Source organism: Malurus melanocephalus, unplaced genomic scaffold (assembly GCF_030028575.1).
Source record: "Malurus melanocephalus ecotype Western Australia unplaced genomic scaffold, MMel_1.1 scaffold_86, whole genome shotgun sequence".
In the NCBI taxonomy this organism is placed as follows: Eukaryota; Metazoa; Chordata; class Aves; order Passeriformes; family Maluridae; genus Malurus; species Malurus melanocephalus.
In genome coordinates this window covers 1120320-1133861 of record NW_026623318.1, presented here as the reverse complement: position 1 = coordinate 1133861, position 13542 = coordinate 1120320, and the positions used below count along the sequence as shown (strand labels likewise).

Below are 13542 nucleotides of genomic sequence, written 5' to 3'. Positions count from 1 at the left end.
GGAAACTAAAGTCATTCTCACCACACATGGCTCCCTCCCAGGCTAGCAATATGTACAGCCGCTTCCTCAAAATAAAATTAAAAAATCTGTATTAAAACTGAAGCTGTCCTAGAAACATCACAGCAAACTAGTGTATCCGGATTTAGTTTGTCAGCTAAACACAGGCACAACAAGTGTTAGAGAAGTGGCACAGAAGCACAGGCCGGGGGCTCAGCTGGGCCAGGGCTTGCACAGGGCCAGGCCACCCGGCACTCCGGGAATCGGAAATTGGATAAAAGCAATGCAGGGAGAAGGTGATGTCACTGTCCCTTCGCAGCGGGGCAGGGCTGGTTTGCTTTTTGCAGTCTCAGAAGTTAAAGTGCAATGTTGCCACTTGTCTTCCTCCTGCAGGCCCTGAATCTGGACCCGGCTGCCTCCCTTCGCCCAGGGCACCCCTGGGCACCCCGGGAACCTCATCCTGGGACATCCCAGGCCACCCCAGGCCTCGGGTGCCCCAGGCAGAGCAGCAAGAGGAACACGACACCTCAGCCTCCACCTCCTCTTTGGTTGCCCACGAACATCTCTGGCCACAGCCCATCGGCAMAAACCCTGCTCCCAGGGCCCCTGCCAGGCCGGTCAGCCTGGAGCTCGGCTCCAGCCCGTGCCAGGACAMCCTGGCTGGTCACAGGCAGGGAATCGGGCTCCAGGCTGGGAACCGGGCTCCAGGCTCACCATCCTGCCAAAGGCCTCACCCTGCTCCTCTCTCCTCCTTCACATTTTCCCTCAATTCAAGTGCTGGAAAAAATCACTCAAACCAAAGCCAAGGCTGCCAAGCTGAAGCTGGTGTGTAGAATTTAGCAGTAAAGAAAGAAAGAAGCATCACGGGAGGGCAGTGATATATACCAGGATACAGGGAACAGCTCCGAGCCAGGGCCGGGTGGTGGCGGCTGCTGGGGAATGCCGGGGACACACATGGACACACATGGAGGGCAGGGAGTGACGGCACGGCCGCCTTCCCTGGCTGGGATCAGAGGGATGTGGAGGGGAGTGGAGAGGTGGGGAGGAGGAGGAGGAGGAGAAGGAGGAGGAAGAAGAGGAAAGGAAGCACTGGGAGGTCTCTGGGTATATATAACCGCCCCTTTCAGGTGCAAATCTGCATCGCTTGTTAAAATTTGTATTCAGATGAAAAAGCACTTATGAAACTATCAGACGACTTTGATGCAAACTAGTACATTTTAATGCCATTTTATTAGAAATCATGCAAACTTTAATATAAAAAATACAAGTGCAATAAGAATCTTTGTGTGTAAATACAGATTCCGGGTTATCGTGTCATTGTCGGCTTCCCAAAGAAATATTCCCACAAGCACGAGAAGCTGCAGGCTTCCCTCTGTCCCCTCCTGGAGCAGCCCCCCTTAGCACACGCCTGGTTCAGTTTTCTTTGATCCCAGTGTTTTATTACTCTTTTTTTTTTTTTGCTTTAAATTACTTTGACCATCCAAGAAAACTTTTTTTGTTTGTTTTAATTTATTTACATTTCTTTTCTTTAGTGTCACTTGAAACAAGGAGCTCCAAGAGTGGTTAAATCTCCTTCCTAGTCAGAGCTGCAACTTCCTGGCACCAACGCTGCCCCGCTGCCCTGCTGAGGGCTCCCGGCCCCATGCTGGGATGAGCGCTGCCCTTTGCCTCGCTCCCTCCTGCCTCCATGGCCCTGCTCATCCCGACGCTCCGGTCACCCATCCTTCACCCCGCTAAAACCACAGCCCCACACACCCCCACGGACCTGCTTCAGCCTCGGAACTCCCGGCCTGTGCCTCCTGCCTCCCTCCAGCCCAGGCCCTGGAAAAACRGGAGAGATCCCAGGGCTCGAGCTGTGCCAGTTAATAAATAAACCACCTGTGCAGAAGGCACCCCGGGGAGGGCTCACGAGCATCAACTCACACATCTCGAGGTCAACACAGGCTCCACCTGAGCTCTCACAGCAAGTCTGCCCTTTACACATTCCTGTGCCTTTCATTCCAGACATGGCTTAATCCCATGAACTCGCTCCATCGTTTAAAATATTAAAAAAAAAACCCCAAACAACAACAGAGAAGTTACAATGGCTGGATATGTCAGTAAGAAGCCAGCACGGCAGCAGCGGTTAAATGTCCCTACTCTCCTACGGGTCGGAAAAGAAGGAAAGAGAAAAGGAAACTTAGCACGGGTTCGGGTTCGTAGCACGATAAATCATCAACACTTCGTCACAAAGAATAAAAGGTTCAAGTCAACAGTTAAAACAGCCTAACGAGTGTGGAGGGGATTTATCAGCATCCCACGGGCGGCAGAAACTGAAGCGGCGAGGAGGAAAGGGGTAAAAAAAAGAGACAGAAAGAAAGATCACAGCTTATCCCTGTTAACTCGGGCCTGGCCTCAGCCCCACAGCCCCGCAGGGCTCTGCTCTGTCCCCGCCGCCGGCACAGCCCAGGAGCCACTCGGGCCCGGCCCTGATGTGAYACCGACACTCCGGGGTCCCCCCAAACCGACGGGATGGGCACGAAGAGGGAGGGGAGCCCCTTTCCAGCCGTGGAGGGACCCCCAGCCCAGCACGCCCGGGCGGGGCCCAACCCCCGGGATGYTCCGGGGAGCCGGCGTGGCCGGAGGGCCCCAGCCCGCGGAGCACCGTCCCCTTCCCACCTAGAGCCAGAGGCCGGGTTAACAGAGCCAAGCTGGGGTCCCCGGGGCGCGTGGAGCGGGGCCAGGGGTCACAAGCCTTGCTGGGAGGGCGCGGCCGGGGGCGCCGGCGGTGACGGGGAGGCGACGGAGCCCAGGCTGTCGCTGGCGGAGGTGCTACGCCGGGGGCGGGTGCTGCTGGGAAGGGTGGGGGGTTTGGAGACGACGATTTCCGCTCCGTGGTCCGTTCGAGCCTTGGCCTTCACACGGAACGTCAGCTTGTGAGACTCAATCTGCAGCGATACAAGGGCAGGGGACAAGGACACCGGGGAGAGGAGGAGACAAGGGACAGGAGGGGAATGGAAGACGATACCATAATGTCATCATTAGATGCCTGGAAGATAAAAGGCAATTTTCTGAATTAAAAGAAAGGCACGGTAACCGTGCGGACGTCGCTGCCAGCGGTCGGGGGCTGTGGCAGCGGCGACGCCGCGGTGCCCGGGGCCGCCGGGCTCCCTCCCCCACCCCGGGGGCCCTTGGCACTTACTTGTTTCTTGGATGTGAGTGTCGAGGCTCTGCATTTCCCTTTGGTCGGCGGTGCTGAGGGCGGCCAGCGCCGGCCCCACGCCGTTCTCGCGCGGTGCAGGGGTTGCTGGCACCGGGCCCGGTCCTGCTCCATTGGCCGGCGGGAGCTGCGCCGGCTCCGCGCCGCCCTCACCCTGCAATGACAATCGTGGGCACCGTCAGTGGCACCGGACACGGCTGGGCAGAGGCACAGGGATGGGGGGTGAGCCGAGCGGGAATCTCTGCTCAGGGAAAGCAAATCCTGCCCAGCCCTGCGGGGTCTCACTGACCCTCGGGCCCTGGAGCTCCTCTGAGCTGCCCTCRGGTCCCAGAACTCAGTGTGTGTTCTTGGACTCACAGCTGGAACATGACCCAGGGAATGGCACAGGGCCCAGGGAAAGCCGAGGACAAATCCCAGCGCCAAGGGCTGGCAGGTAGGGTGGGGTCACTGCTGTGACACTGGACCAGGATCGGGGACACCCAGAGCAGCTGTGGCTGCCCCTGGATCCCTGGAAGTGCCCAGGCCGGATTGGACATTGGGGCTTGGAGCACCCTGGGATAGTGGGAGGTGTCCCTGCCATGGCAGGGGTGGCACTAGATGAGCTTTAAGGTCCCTTCCAGTGACTCCCTGAGCACAATTCCCAGCACACTCTGGCTGTGCCAGGCCCACACGTCCCCCAGGGAGGGAATGTCCTCTCCCTGAGCACAGATGTCCCATTGCTGCAGCCAGACCTGGCATGTGCAGAGCCAAGGCTGGGGACAGTTTGTGTTCTGTGGGAGAAGGGATGAATCACAGCCCTGATCTGTTCTGATCCTCAAACAAACAGGTCTGAAGGATTGGACTGGATTKATCCCTTCCAGCTCAGGATATTCCATGATTCTCCAAGTGCTCCCAAGACTGCCAGGTGCTCTCTCCCACTTGGATCTCACCCACTTTAACTGGGGCTGAAGGCCACTGTCAGCCTCTGCTGGCACAGTTTGGAGTAATCTTTGCTCTCAGATTCCAGAGGAAGGATGGAGATGGGCAGTGCCAGCCCTCAGGAATGCCCAACAAGGAGCCTGATCAGGTACCCTGAGGTGGGTCCCAGCTCTCTCCTTTCCAACCATCCTCATCCAAGGRTCCATCCTCCCTCCCAGGCTCCAGCCCCACTCCTGGGGTGCACAGCAGAGGCCCCAGAAACAAGGAGGCTGTAACAGGCTGTGGTGGAGGAGCTGCACTTCAAGAACAGCAGGAGGAGGACAAGAACTGGATCAAAAGCATTTCCTGGATGTGCCAGAGATCCCTGCACTCACCTTCACGGCTCCTCCGGCCGGCGAGTGTCCCACATTGTCCAGAGACCCCACTTTGGCCTGGGCCTTCTCCTTGAAGTTCAGCTTCTGGTTCTCAATTTTGACATCTCCTCCCCCTGCAAGGACACACAGCAGGGCTGAGTTTGGGGCAGCCCCCAGCAGTGCCCCYGGCTGTTCCCTCCCCAGCTCCCCAGAGCCGCTGGGCACCCTYTGGAGGAAGGACAGGACAAGTGCCACATTCCCTGGCTCAGCCTCTCCCTGGGTTTAGAACTGGAAGAGCAAAGCTGGTGATTCTCAGTCATGCTGGCAAACAGGGCCCTGGGGAACACTGCCCATGCAGACAGGATCTGCACGGATCCTCCCTGGTTCTGCTCCCGAGGCTGCCTCCTCCAAGACAGGTGGGAAACCATCCCCACCATCCCTCACCAGTGCCATTCCAAGGGTGACTCTCACTGCTCCCRTCCCTTCCCTGCCCAGGAGTCTCCAGCTCCGCCATCTGAGTATCCCTCAGTGCCAGAACCCCTCCAGCTCCCCTGTCACTGCCTTCCTGCCCTCCTTGTCCCTTCCCACTGCTGCTCCGGCACTGGGACCCCCAGGCAGCCCTGCCTGCCTGAACAGCTCTTCCCTGGCACACACCCGACCTGCGGCTTCACAGGGCAGGGAAAAGCCTGTGGGAACTGTAGGAACACTGCAGGTTCAGGAGAACATGAGGGGGCAGAAAAAGAGCYGCAGAACTTTAGCAAGATTTTTCCAGAATGGAATAGATTCCAGAATACTGCCATTCYATATTCTGTTCCCATTAATCTCAGAATATGGAATCCTGGAATGGGCTAGGTTGGAAGGGGCTGGAAGGACCATCCCATTCCACCCCTGCCAGGGTGCTGCTCCAAGACCCGATGTCCAGCCTGGCCTTGGACACTGCCAGGGACCCAGGGGCAGCCACAGCTGCTCTGGACACCCTGTGCCAGGGCCTCCCCATCCTCCCAGGGAACAATTCCTTCCCAATATCTCATCCATCCCTGCCCTCTGGCAGTAGGAAGCCACTTCCCCTTGTCCTGCCACTCCAGGCCCTTGGAAAGAGTCTTTCCCCATCCATTTTGGCTGCCTTCAGGTACTGGAAGGCCACAATGAGGTCACCCCAAAACTTTCTCTTTTCCTGGTTGAAAGCCCTAACTCTCTCAGCCTTTCCTCACAGGGGAAATGCTCCAGCCCTCTGATCACACTGGTTCCTTCTCTACTCTCTAATCAGGCTGTGCACAAACCCAGACTGGAATCATAGATCTTCCATGATCATTCCAACCCCTCTGCATGGACAGGGCCACCTTTCACTGGCTGCAGTCCCCAGTCTAGCAGCTTCCCCAAAACCCAGCTGAAGCCTTGCTAAGCACAGCTCCACTTCCCAGCGACATCATTAAAGCCCCAGCCCCGCCTCTGGAAGCCTGGCACAGCCAACAGTGGAAACCAAGGGATGTGGTCCAAGAGGAGCAGGCAAACCCTCCGGGATGTGCTGGCAGGGTGGCTGTGCTTTCAGCAGGCCTGGACAAGGGCAGCGATTGTCRCTCCCGGCTTGTTACTGCGCACGCAGAGGTCACAGCCGTGGCACCGCGTTCCCAATGAGCGAGGGGCTCCTGCCTGAGCGTGAACTGCTCTGCCCTGGCCGGCTGCAGAGRCTGCAGGGCACCCCAGAGGAGACAAAGACCAGCCTGTGGGGCTTGCTCCGAGCCCTGGGCACTGAACTTTGTCCCTCGTGCGTGGGCTACRCCGGCGGCAGCGCTCCCGGGCCGGGAAGTGTCCCCAGACACCAAGGGGCTGCCCAAAGTCACAGAGTGACCGACCCTCAGGCCAAACAGGGGCCTCCAGCCCCAGGATCTTGGGCTGGGCACAGCTTGGGGACAAACCCAACATTCTCAGGAATTCCCTCTGTTCTCAGCGGGGAGCAGGTAATTCCCACAAGCTCATCCTGACAGTATTTTATGGGAGGCAGGAGCTGCCATGGACTCAAGGCTAACAGCACCCTTGTGTGTGCTCTAAGGAACTGGAGGAAATTTCCTTTATCCTTCCATATTCCRTGAACATCCTCAGATACCCCAAAGCCCTCTGTGAACATGGATGGAGTTTTATGCAATGGTCATGGGAGTATCCATATTTTCCTTCTCAAATGAGCAAGGAGAAAGCAGAAGTGAGCCAAAGCTGTAGATTATCTTCACAGGCAAGAGGACATCCCGCATCTCCTAATCCCCCTCTCTGTGAAATTGTGAAAGAAGCAYCTTTAGGAATTTCCAGAAGCACCGGGAACATCCCCTGAAAGCAACAAATCCCTTAAACTACTTCAGTCACAATCCAGGGCTGTGTCTGGGGACAAAACCTACAAAGAAATCATGAGGAAATGGTAAAATTCCTACCTGGCTTATGCTTGATATTTGCTTTAGATCCACATTTGGAGGACACTTTGGAAAGGTCGACTTTCTTGTTCTGGATCTGCACCTGGAGAGACAAAGAGCAGCAGGTGAGCCCAGAGAAACCTGTGGAGCCTGCGGAGGMCGAAGGGCAGCTCAGACACCGCGCTGTGCTCCGTGGGGCCGTGCCCTGCGCTGCTCCTCCTGCAGATTCCCAGCCATCGCTCCTGGCCATTCCTGGCCACTGTGGCGCCACTCGGAGCCACGAGAGCTTCGAGGGAGGGACAGAGCTGAGACCAGAGAGCAGGACAGAGGGACAGAAGGACACAGGAACAGAGGGACAGAACCAGGCACGGCCACAGGATACAAAAACACCAGGAACAGGGACAATAAATACCAGCCCTGCTGCTATGTCCCCACATGGCTCCTGCCTAGCCTGGGGACACGGCAATGGCCTGGGCAGTGCCACGGTCACCAGGCCAGGGGACACCTCACAGACCTCCTGCTGCAGGGCACGGATGTGCCACCAGSTCCAACCTCTGCTCTCCACCATCACATCTAGCCTGGARAAGAGACAGCTCCGGAGAGAGCTCAGAGCTCTCCTTGCMGGGCCTAAAGGGCTCCAGGAGAGCTGGAGAGGGACTGGGGACAAGGGATGGAGGGACAGGACACAGAGAATGGCTTCCCGGTGCCAGAGGGCAGGGATAGATGGGATATTGGGAAGAAATWGTTCCCTGGGAGGGTGGGGAGGCCCTGGCACAGGGTGCCCAGAGCAGCTGTGGCTGCCCCTAGATACCTGGGAGTGTCCAAGGCCAGGTTGGGGCTGGGACAGTGGGAGGGCGAACAGGATGACCCTTAAGGTCCCTCCAATCAAACCAATCTGGAATTCTGTGGGACCACGGTGCCCAGATGGAAGGCACTGCTCCAGGAATCTGTCCCTCTCGAAGACCAGTGCCAGTGGTGAGGGCAGCCAGCAGCCAGAACTTGCAGGCTCAGCAGTTCTGCTCCAGTTTGGTTCTCAGAGGAAATCCAAGGATTTCCTTTGAATRTAACAAGAATTCCTTCACCCTGCAGCTACTCTAAGGGTTCAGCGAGAGTTCTCAGGATTATCTGCCGTGACTCTTCCTTGGGAAGCCTGGAACCTCCTGCTCCGTGTGCACAGAGATGGGTGACAGGACACCACCGGGGTGAGCAGGACAGCACAGCTCAGCCTCCTGCCACGGTCCCATATCCCCCAGTCTGATGTGATTTTCTCAGGGCTTGCAAGTGAAGTKACCACAGCTTTAATCACCAGTCCTTGCTCGCTCAGAGCTGGCATGAGATTACATTGATCTCACAGAATGCATTTGGAAATCCTGGTGTTTGTTCCCAGTCCCTCACTTGAGACCCAAGCTATCCCCCCTACATGGAACGGTGTGCTTGYAGGATTTCTAACAGCAGCTGGGTTTGCACCTTGGGATTGCCCCCAGAGAGCCAAACACAGACTCTGGTGCCAGAAATCAATGTTCCAAGTTTGACAGAGGCTCRGGGAGGGAGGGTGAGCCTCAACACATTTTAGCTTTTCTGGCTCTGACCACTTTCCCATCAACCCAAGCAGGCCAAGCCAAAGGACAGAGAAACACACAGACATTCCAAATCCCCTTTAGATCTTCATCAACACAGACATTGCCTGGCTTTGTAAAATCTTTACTGCTTTCTTTAAACAGAAAGCTTCGTAAAAGGCTGGACTTGGCAGTCTTTGAGATCGTTCCCAACCTCAGGGGTTGTGAGAGTGGGAAATACTAAAAAAAAACTATCAAAACCTCTTCCCCAGGAAACTGAACTATGTGTCAAGGTATTTCTGGTGAGTGTAACATGACCAGGAGCAACAACTTCAGCTTTTGGGCATGGCTTCTGGGGAATCTTGGCATGGAGAAGAGATTATTTCCTTRTACAGAGGGCAAAATGGGCACCTGAACAGAGACCCAGCCAGGAGCCACTTGGGTGGGATGGCAGGACAATACCCCGTATCCCCCAAAGTGTCCAAAGACAGGCTGGACAGGGYTTGGAGCACCCTGGGACAGTGGGAGGTGTCCTTGCCTGTGGCAATGATCTTTAAGGTCCTTTCCAACCCAGACCATTCCATGTCCATCCCTTCTACCAGAGCAACCCTAAGGCTAAATCAAAATCATTCCTAAACCACAACATTCCTGTCCACAGGATTCCTAAAAGCTTTAACTGAAGGCACAGACCAGAACAGACCTTTCAGACAGACCCACCAGGGGGTGGGAATTCTATCAACAGTGATCACCGCAACTACTTGAGCACAAAAACATCTTGGAAGAGGTCACTAAAATCACAGTGCCCCGAAGGGAGTGAGTAGAGACAAAAATGAATAGAAGAAAATTCTTTTCTGGGAAGACAGGGGCACTCACACCCCCAGTGCCTGTGGTGGAGGGCTGGGAATGCTTGCCTGGAGCTGCTCTGGGGGCATTTGGAACCTGGAAATGAGCTTTTGGCTCTGAAAATGCAGAATAAAGAGCTGCTTAAATAGCCAAGCAAAGAGCAAAACCGCAGTGGTCAGAGTGTGGGAGAGGAGACGAGAAGAAGAAAGCAGGGACACAGCTGTCCTGAGGGCTGGGAATGTCTGGCAGCGCAGAGGGAAAGACAGGATGGTGATTCACAAGCAGGACACTTCACTGATGCAGTTAATAAAGCAAGAAATGATCCCCCACATTTCAATCCCATTTCTGGGAGCCAGAAAGAACATGAAAGGCACCTGGGAGGCCCCTGAAAGACTGAACAAGGTAAAGGTAGCAAAATCGAAGTGGTTTATAAAATGCAGCTTCTTGGGGTGCACRGACAGGGAAATGCCACCAGAAACTGTCACCAGTGTGGCCACGGACACTTCTGCCACTGACTCTGGAGCAGCCTGTCCCAAGCAGGGGGACAGAACCAGGTGGAACAACCGGCAGGAACAGGAACAGGGCTCCAAAGCAAACTGAGGGCTCCCCACGGACACCAGGGCTCAACACCAGCCCTTCCAAGGCACCTGCAGGAGAATTTTCATGGGAAACACCCCCATAAACACAGCGTAAATGGAAATAGCAAGGAAGAACCACAAATCCGAAATCCTCAGCCAGGAGGGCAGCAGGGATGTTTGTCTAGTGACTGTGGGAAGGGAGCCTGGGCTCAGTGACACACGTGTGTGTCACATTTGTCTCTGGCCACCTTGGCAACCAGCCTGGAGGGAACCGGTTGTTAGGAACTCACATTTGGTTGCCTCTTGCAAAGATTTGTGGAAAAATCAGTCTTGTAAAGGTTCAGCCAGTTGGATATGGATTTCCCAGGAATAGTGGCTCTCAGCTGGCTCCATAGCCATGTCCTGAGCAGGGTTTGTGTCCCTGGACCAGACTCCAGCCAGACACCCTGGGCACTGCAGCAGATGTGGCAGCAGGGCATCACTCCTCGGGAACCCAGGACAYTTAAACATCCATGGAAAAAACTTCATTGGGCTTAAGTACTTCTGTGTCTTTGAAATCACCCAAATTTTGTATTCCTGAAACTGTGCCAACAGCCCAGCCCAGGCTGTTCAGGGCAGCACAGATCTGCCCCATGGAAACGAGCCCCCAGGCTGTGCTCATGCCCTCCCAAGCTGTAGGATCTGGACAGTTAACCTGGTTTGCCTGGCAGGCGCTCTGAGGACCTAACACCCCAAACCAAGCTGCAGACACCACCAGATTAACTTTCTATTTTAATAAGCTCAGCCCTGCTGCCAGAGATACCAGCAGCCTTTAAATTTAGAAATTAATCGCAGCTCAAAGATTAAGTCCACAGTCTTTGCCTGCTCTAAAGTCCTTTTTGTGAAACAAGGAGTGAAATGAGTYTGGCTCTAGCTGGCCCTGTGAGCCAGGGAAGGGTAACAGGCACTTCCAGGCCATAGTGCATCTGCTCTGGGAAATCCAAGTTCCACAGGAGGTCAGGGAGTGAGGGGGTGCCAGGGGTGAGTTCAGTCCCAGGCTCAGCCACGTCCCAACCCCGGGTCTGCCAGGACCAGCCCAGAGAGCAGGAGCAGCCCATGTGCAGTGAAACTGTGGAATCAAACACATACATTCAGCCTGGCAGWCCCAGTGAAAATGCAGCAATTGCCCAGCCTGAGCTGTCTCCAGGATCCCTGAGCTCCACCAAAGCGTCTGCCTCCAGCAGAGCCTCCCTTAAGCTGGCACACCCACCCCAGCACAGAGAGGGAGGCAGTGATAGACAGACAGCTCCCCCACACCCATACTTACATTCCCACCTCCAGGGACATGCTTAATATTGTCCTTGGAACCACACTTGGACTGAACATGGCTGTAGTTCGCTTTTTTGGAGACTATCTGGACCTGGAACGTCACAGAATGGAAAACAACACAAGGGAAGAGGACTGGTTAGAGCTGTCATACGGCAGGAGGCTGGGGGGTCATGGAGGGACAGGGACCGTGTGGGACCCGAGCCGGTGCCAGGGAACRCCAGCGATGAGGGGAGGGACAGAAAGTGAAGGACAGAGGCTGCACAGACAGTGTTAGTGCCACGCATGGAAAATGCTCCCCACGGACCCTGCGGAGCCCCGGGGCTGGGATGGGACTGTCCATGGCCCTGGGAAACTTCCCTAGAGCAGGGAGAGCCAGCCAAGAGGGATGGGATGGGATGGGATGGGACTGTCCATGGCCCAGGAAGCCTCAAGGGAGGTTTCCAGGAATTCCTTGGAGCAGGGAGAGCCAGCCCTTGCAGCCACCGCTCCCAGCATGCTGTGAGCTGCCCCATGCCCACACCTGGACTGGCTCCAGCCCTGGATAACGCAGCTCCAAACCCTGGGCAGTAAAGCTGGGTCTGAGAAAGAGTTTTCTGCTGAAGGTGGTCAGACCTTCGGTTCAATGATCTCAGGTGAGTCTTGTGTTAATGAACTTGTTTCTCCTGTCCACTGACTTGGATTCAAGGGCATGAGAACAAAGGTGGCAATGGTTTGGCAGTGCTGGGGGATGGTTGGACTTCACGGTCTCAGAGGGCTTCTCCAGCCTCAGCAATCCCATGATTTTTTTTAAAAAGGGGAGCAGTTTAGGTGAGTTTTTCTCCCAGAAGTAACTGGGTTAGACACCAGTGCTGACAAAGGTTGGTTACAACACGGGTTTAATCTGGAGTTATTTACCAGGGCACAAACGAGCCCAAGCTGGAACCTGCTTCCTACAGAATGGGATAAACTTAGAGCACAACAGGAACCACCCAACATTCCCACTTGGGCACATTCCCAGAGCTCCTCAACCAGGTCAGAAAGGATTCCTGGATTCAGGGAACAGCAGCTCTGGGAACACACCTGTGCCACGGAGTGTGGGGTGGTTCTCTGACTCCCTAGAGGTACAAATCCTGTTCATTCCTGACCATTCCTGCCTGATAATACTGGAATTGACCTGTGACAYTCCCAACTCACCCCATCCACTTGTAACCTATCCAATGCTGATGGCCTAAGGCATGGAGTTAGAGAGTTTTGGTACTACTGGGCTGGGAATATTCAGGAAAGATGCAAACTCCTTCATATTCTGCAGTCTTAAAAGGAGCAGCTCGGAACTCAACCTCTCTGTCTYAGTGCAAACTGGTTCTGTGTGCGAAGAACTGGGTTAAAGGGAAACCTCTGACTCGAAGTTAAGCCTGCATTAACCTGGAAGTGAAACAGGAGGACTCTGCGCTGGAAACATTTCCAGCGGGTGTGGAAAAGGTCCCTCCCTGGAGGACCTTCCCTGGGAACATCTCAGGGTGCACAAGAGAGAACGGGGAGTGTCTGTGCGAGGAACAGTGCCACTGACAGGAGAGAGCAGGACAGCTGGAGAGGAGGGACAGTGACTCAAAACGGAAACATTTTCCTTCAAYTCCCCCAGACAAAAGTGTGAAAGGAACTCACTTTCCCATTGGGCTGTTTGGGGACCCCCTCTTTTGCTGCGGCTGCTTTAGGAGCCACTTTAGTGCCCGCACCGGGTTCGGCCCTGGGCGCGGCGGCGGCTGAGTCTGGCCTTTTCTCTACTTTCCCCTGGATGGAGACAAAGGGATGATTTCAACCAGCACGAGCACAAGCGTGGGCAGGAGCATGGGCACATGGATAAACCTGGTGGGGCGGATGACCCAAGAGAACTCCTTGCATGCTCTAATGCCCCGGCCAAGGATAATCCCTGCCCAGGAACATGGGGTGACACTGAGGCACCCCTTGGCCCCRGGGGGAGCGGCACCCAGCACCACAGAGCAAGGATCCCGTTCTSAAAACGCTCCTGGTGCCCTTCCTTGGGATCCACGTGACCCCAGGACATCGATCCTGCCAAAAAAATCCAACCAAATCTCTGAGGAACCCACCAGCAGCACARGACAGCTCCTTCACATGGAGCACGTGGTACAGATCGGGGAGGCAAAGCCACCAGGGCTGACGAGGAGCTCAGAGAGCTCTGCTGGACACACGCCCCGTGCTCCCAGCTCGGGCTCCCACCCACTCACACTGTGMTCAGCCTTCGAGCTCAACTGCTCATGCAGCTTTAATCCTACAAAAGGCAGGTGGACCCAGGGAGTCCAGSTGAGCAGAAAATTGAAGGAAAATTTACAGTTTCATTAAAATTCAGCAAATACCTGAGAATATCTATTGTTATGCTAATTTAGATGCAGGGAA

The 13542-nt window shown here is 55.3% G+C and overlaps 1 protein-coding gene across 10 annotated transcripts in view; it reads right to left on the bottom strand.

Annotated features, from left to right (window-relative positions):
- Positions 1-1208: 1208 nt before the first annotated feature.
- MAP4 (microtubule associated protein 4) overlaps positions 1209-13542 on the bottom strand; it is a 113831-nt gene continuing 101497 nt past the window's right edge. For 7 of the 10 annotated variants that reach the window (XM_057367857.1, XM_057367847.1, XM_057367850.1 and 4 more), the window contains 6 exons: positions 12793-12918; positions 11150-11242; positions 6888-6969; positions 4489-4601; positions 3179-3350; positions 1209-3025 (listed from right to left, as the gene is read on the bottom strand). In XM_057367857.1, the coding sequence (XP_057223840.1) occupies positions 3018-3025; positions 3179-3350; positions 4489-4601; positions 6888-6969; positions 11150-11242; positions 12793-12918 (594 nt within the window). In that variant the 3' untranslated portion in view covers positions 1209-3017. The remainder of the gene's footprint in view (positions 3026-3178; positions 3351-4488; positions 4602-6887; positions 6970-11149; positions 11243-12792; positions 12919-13542) is intronic. The other 3 variants (XM_057367848.1, XM_057367851.1, XM_057367854.1) reach the window with 3 other exon arrangements.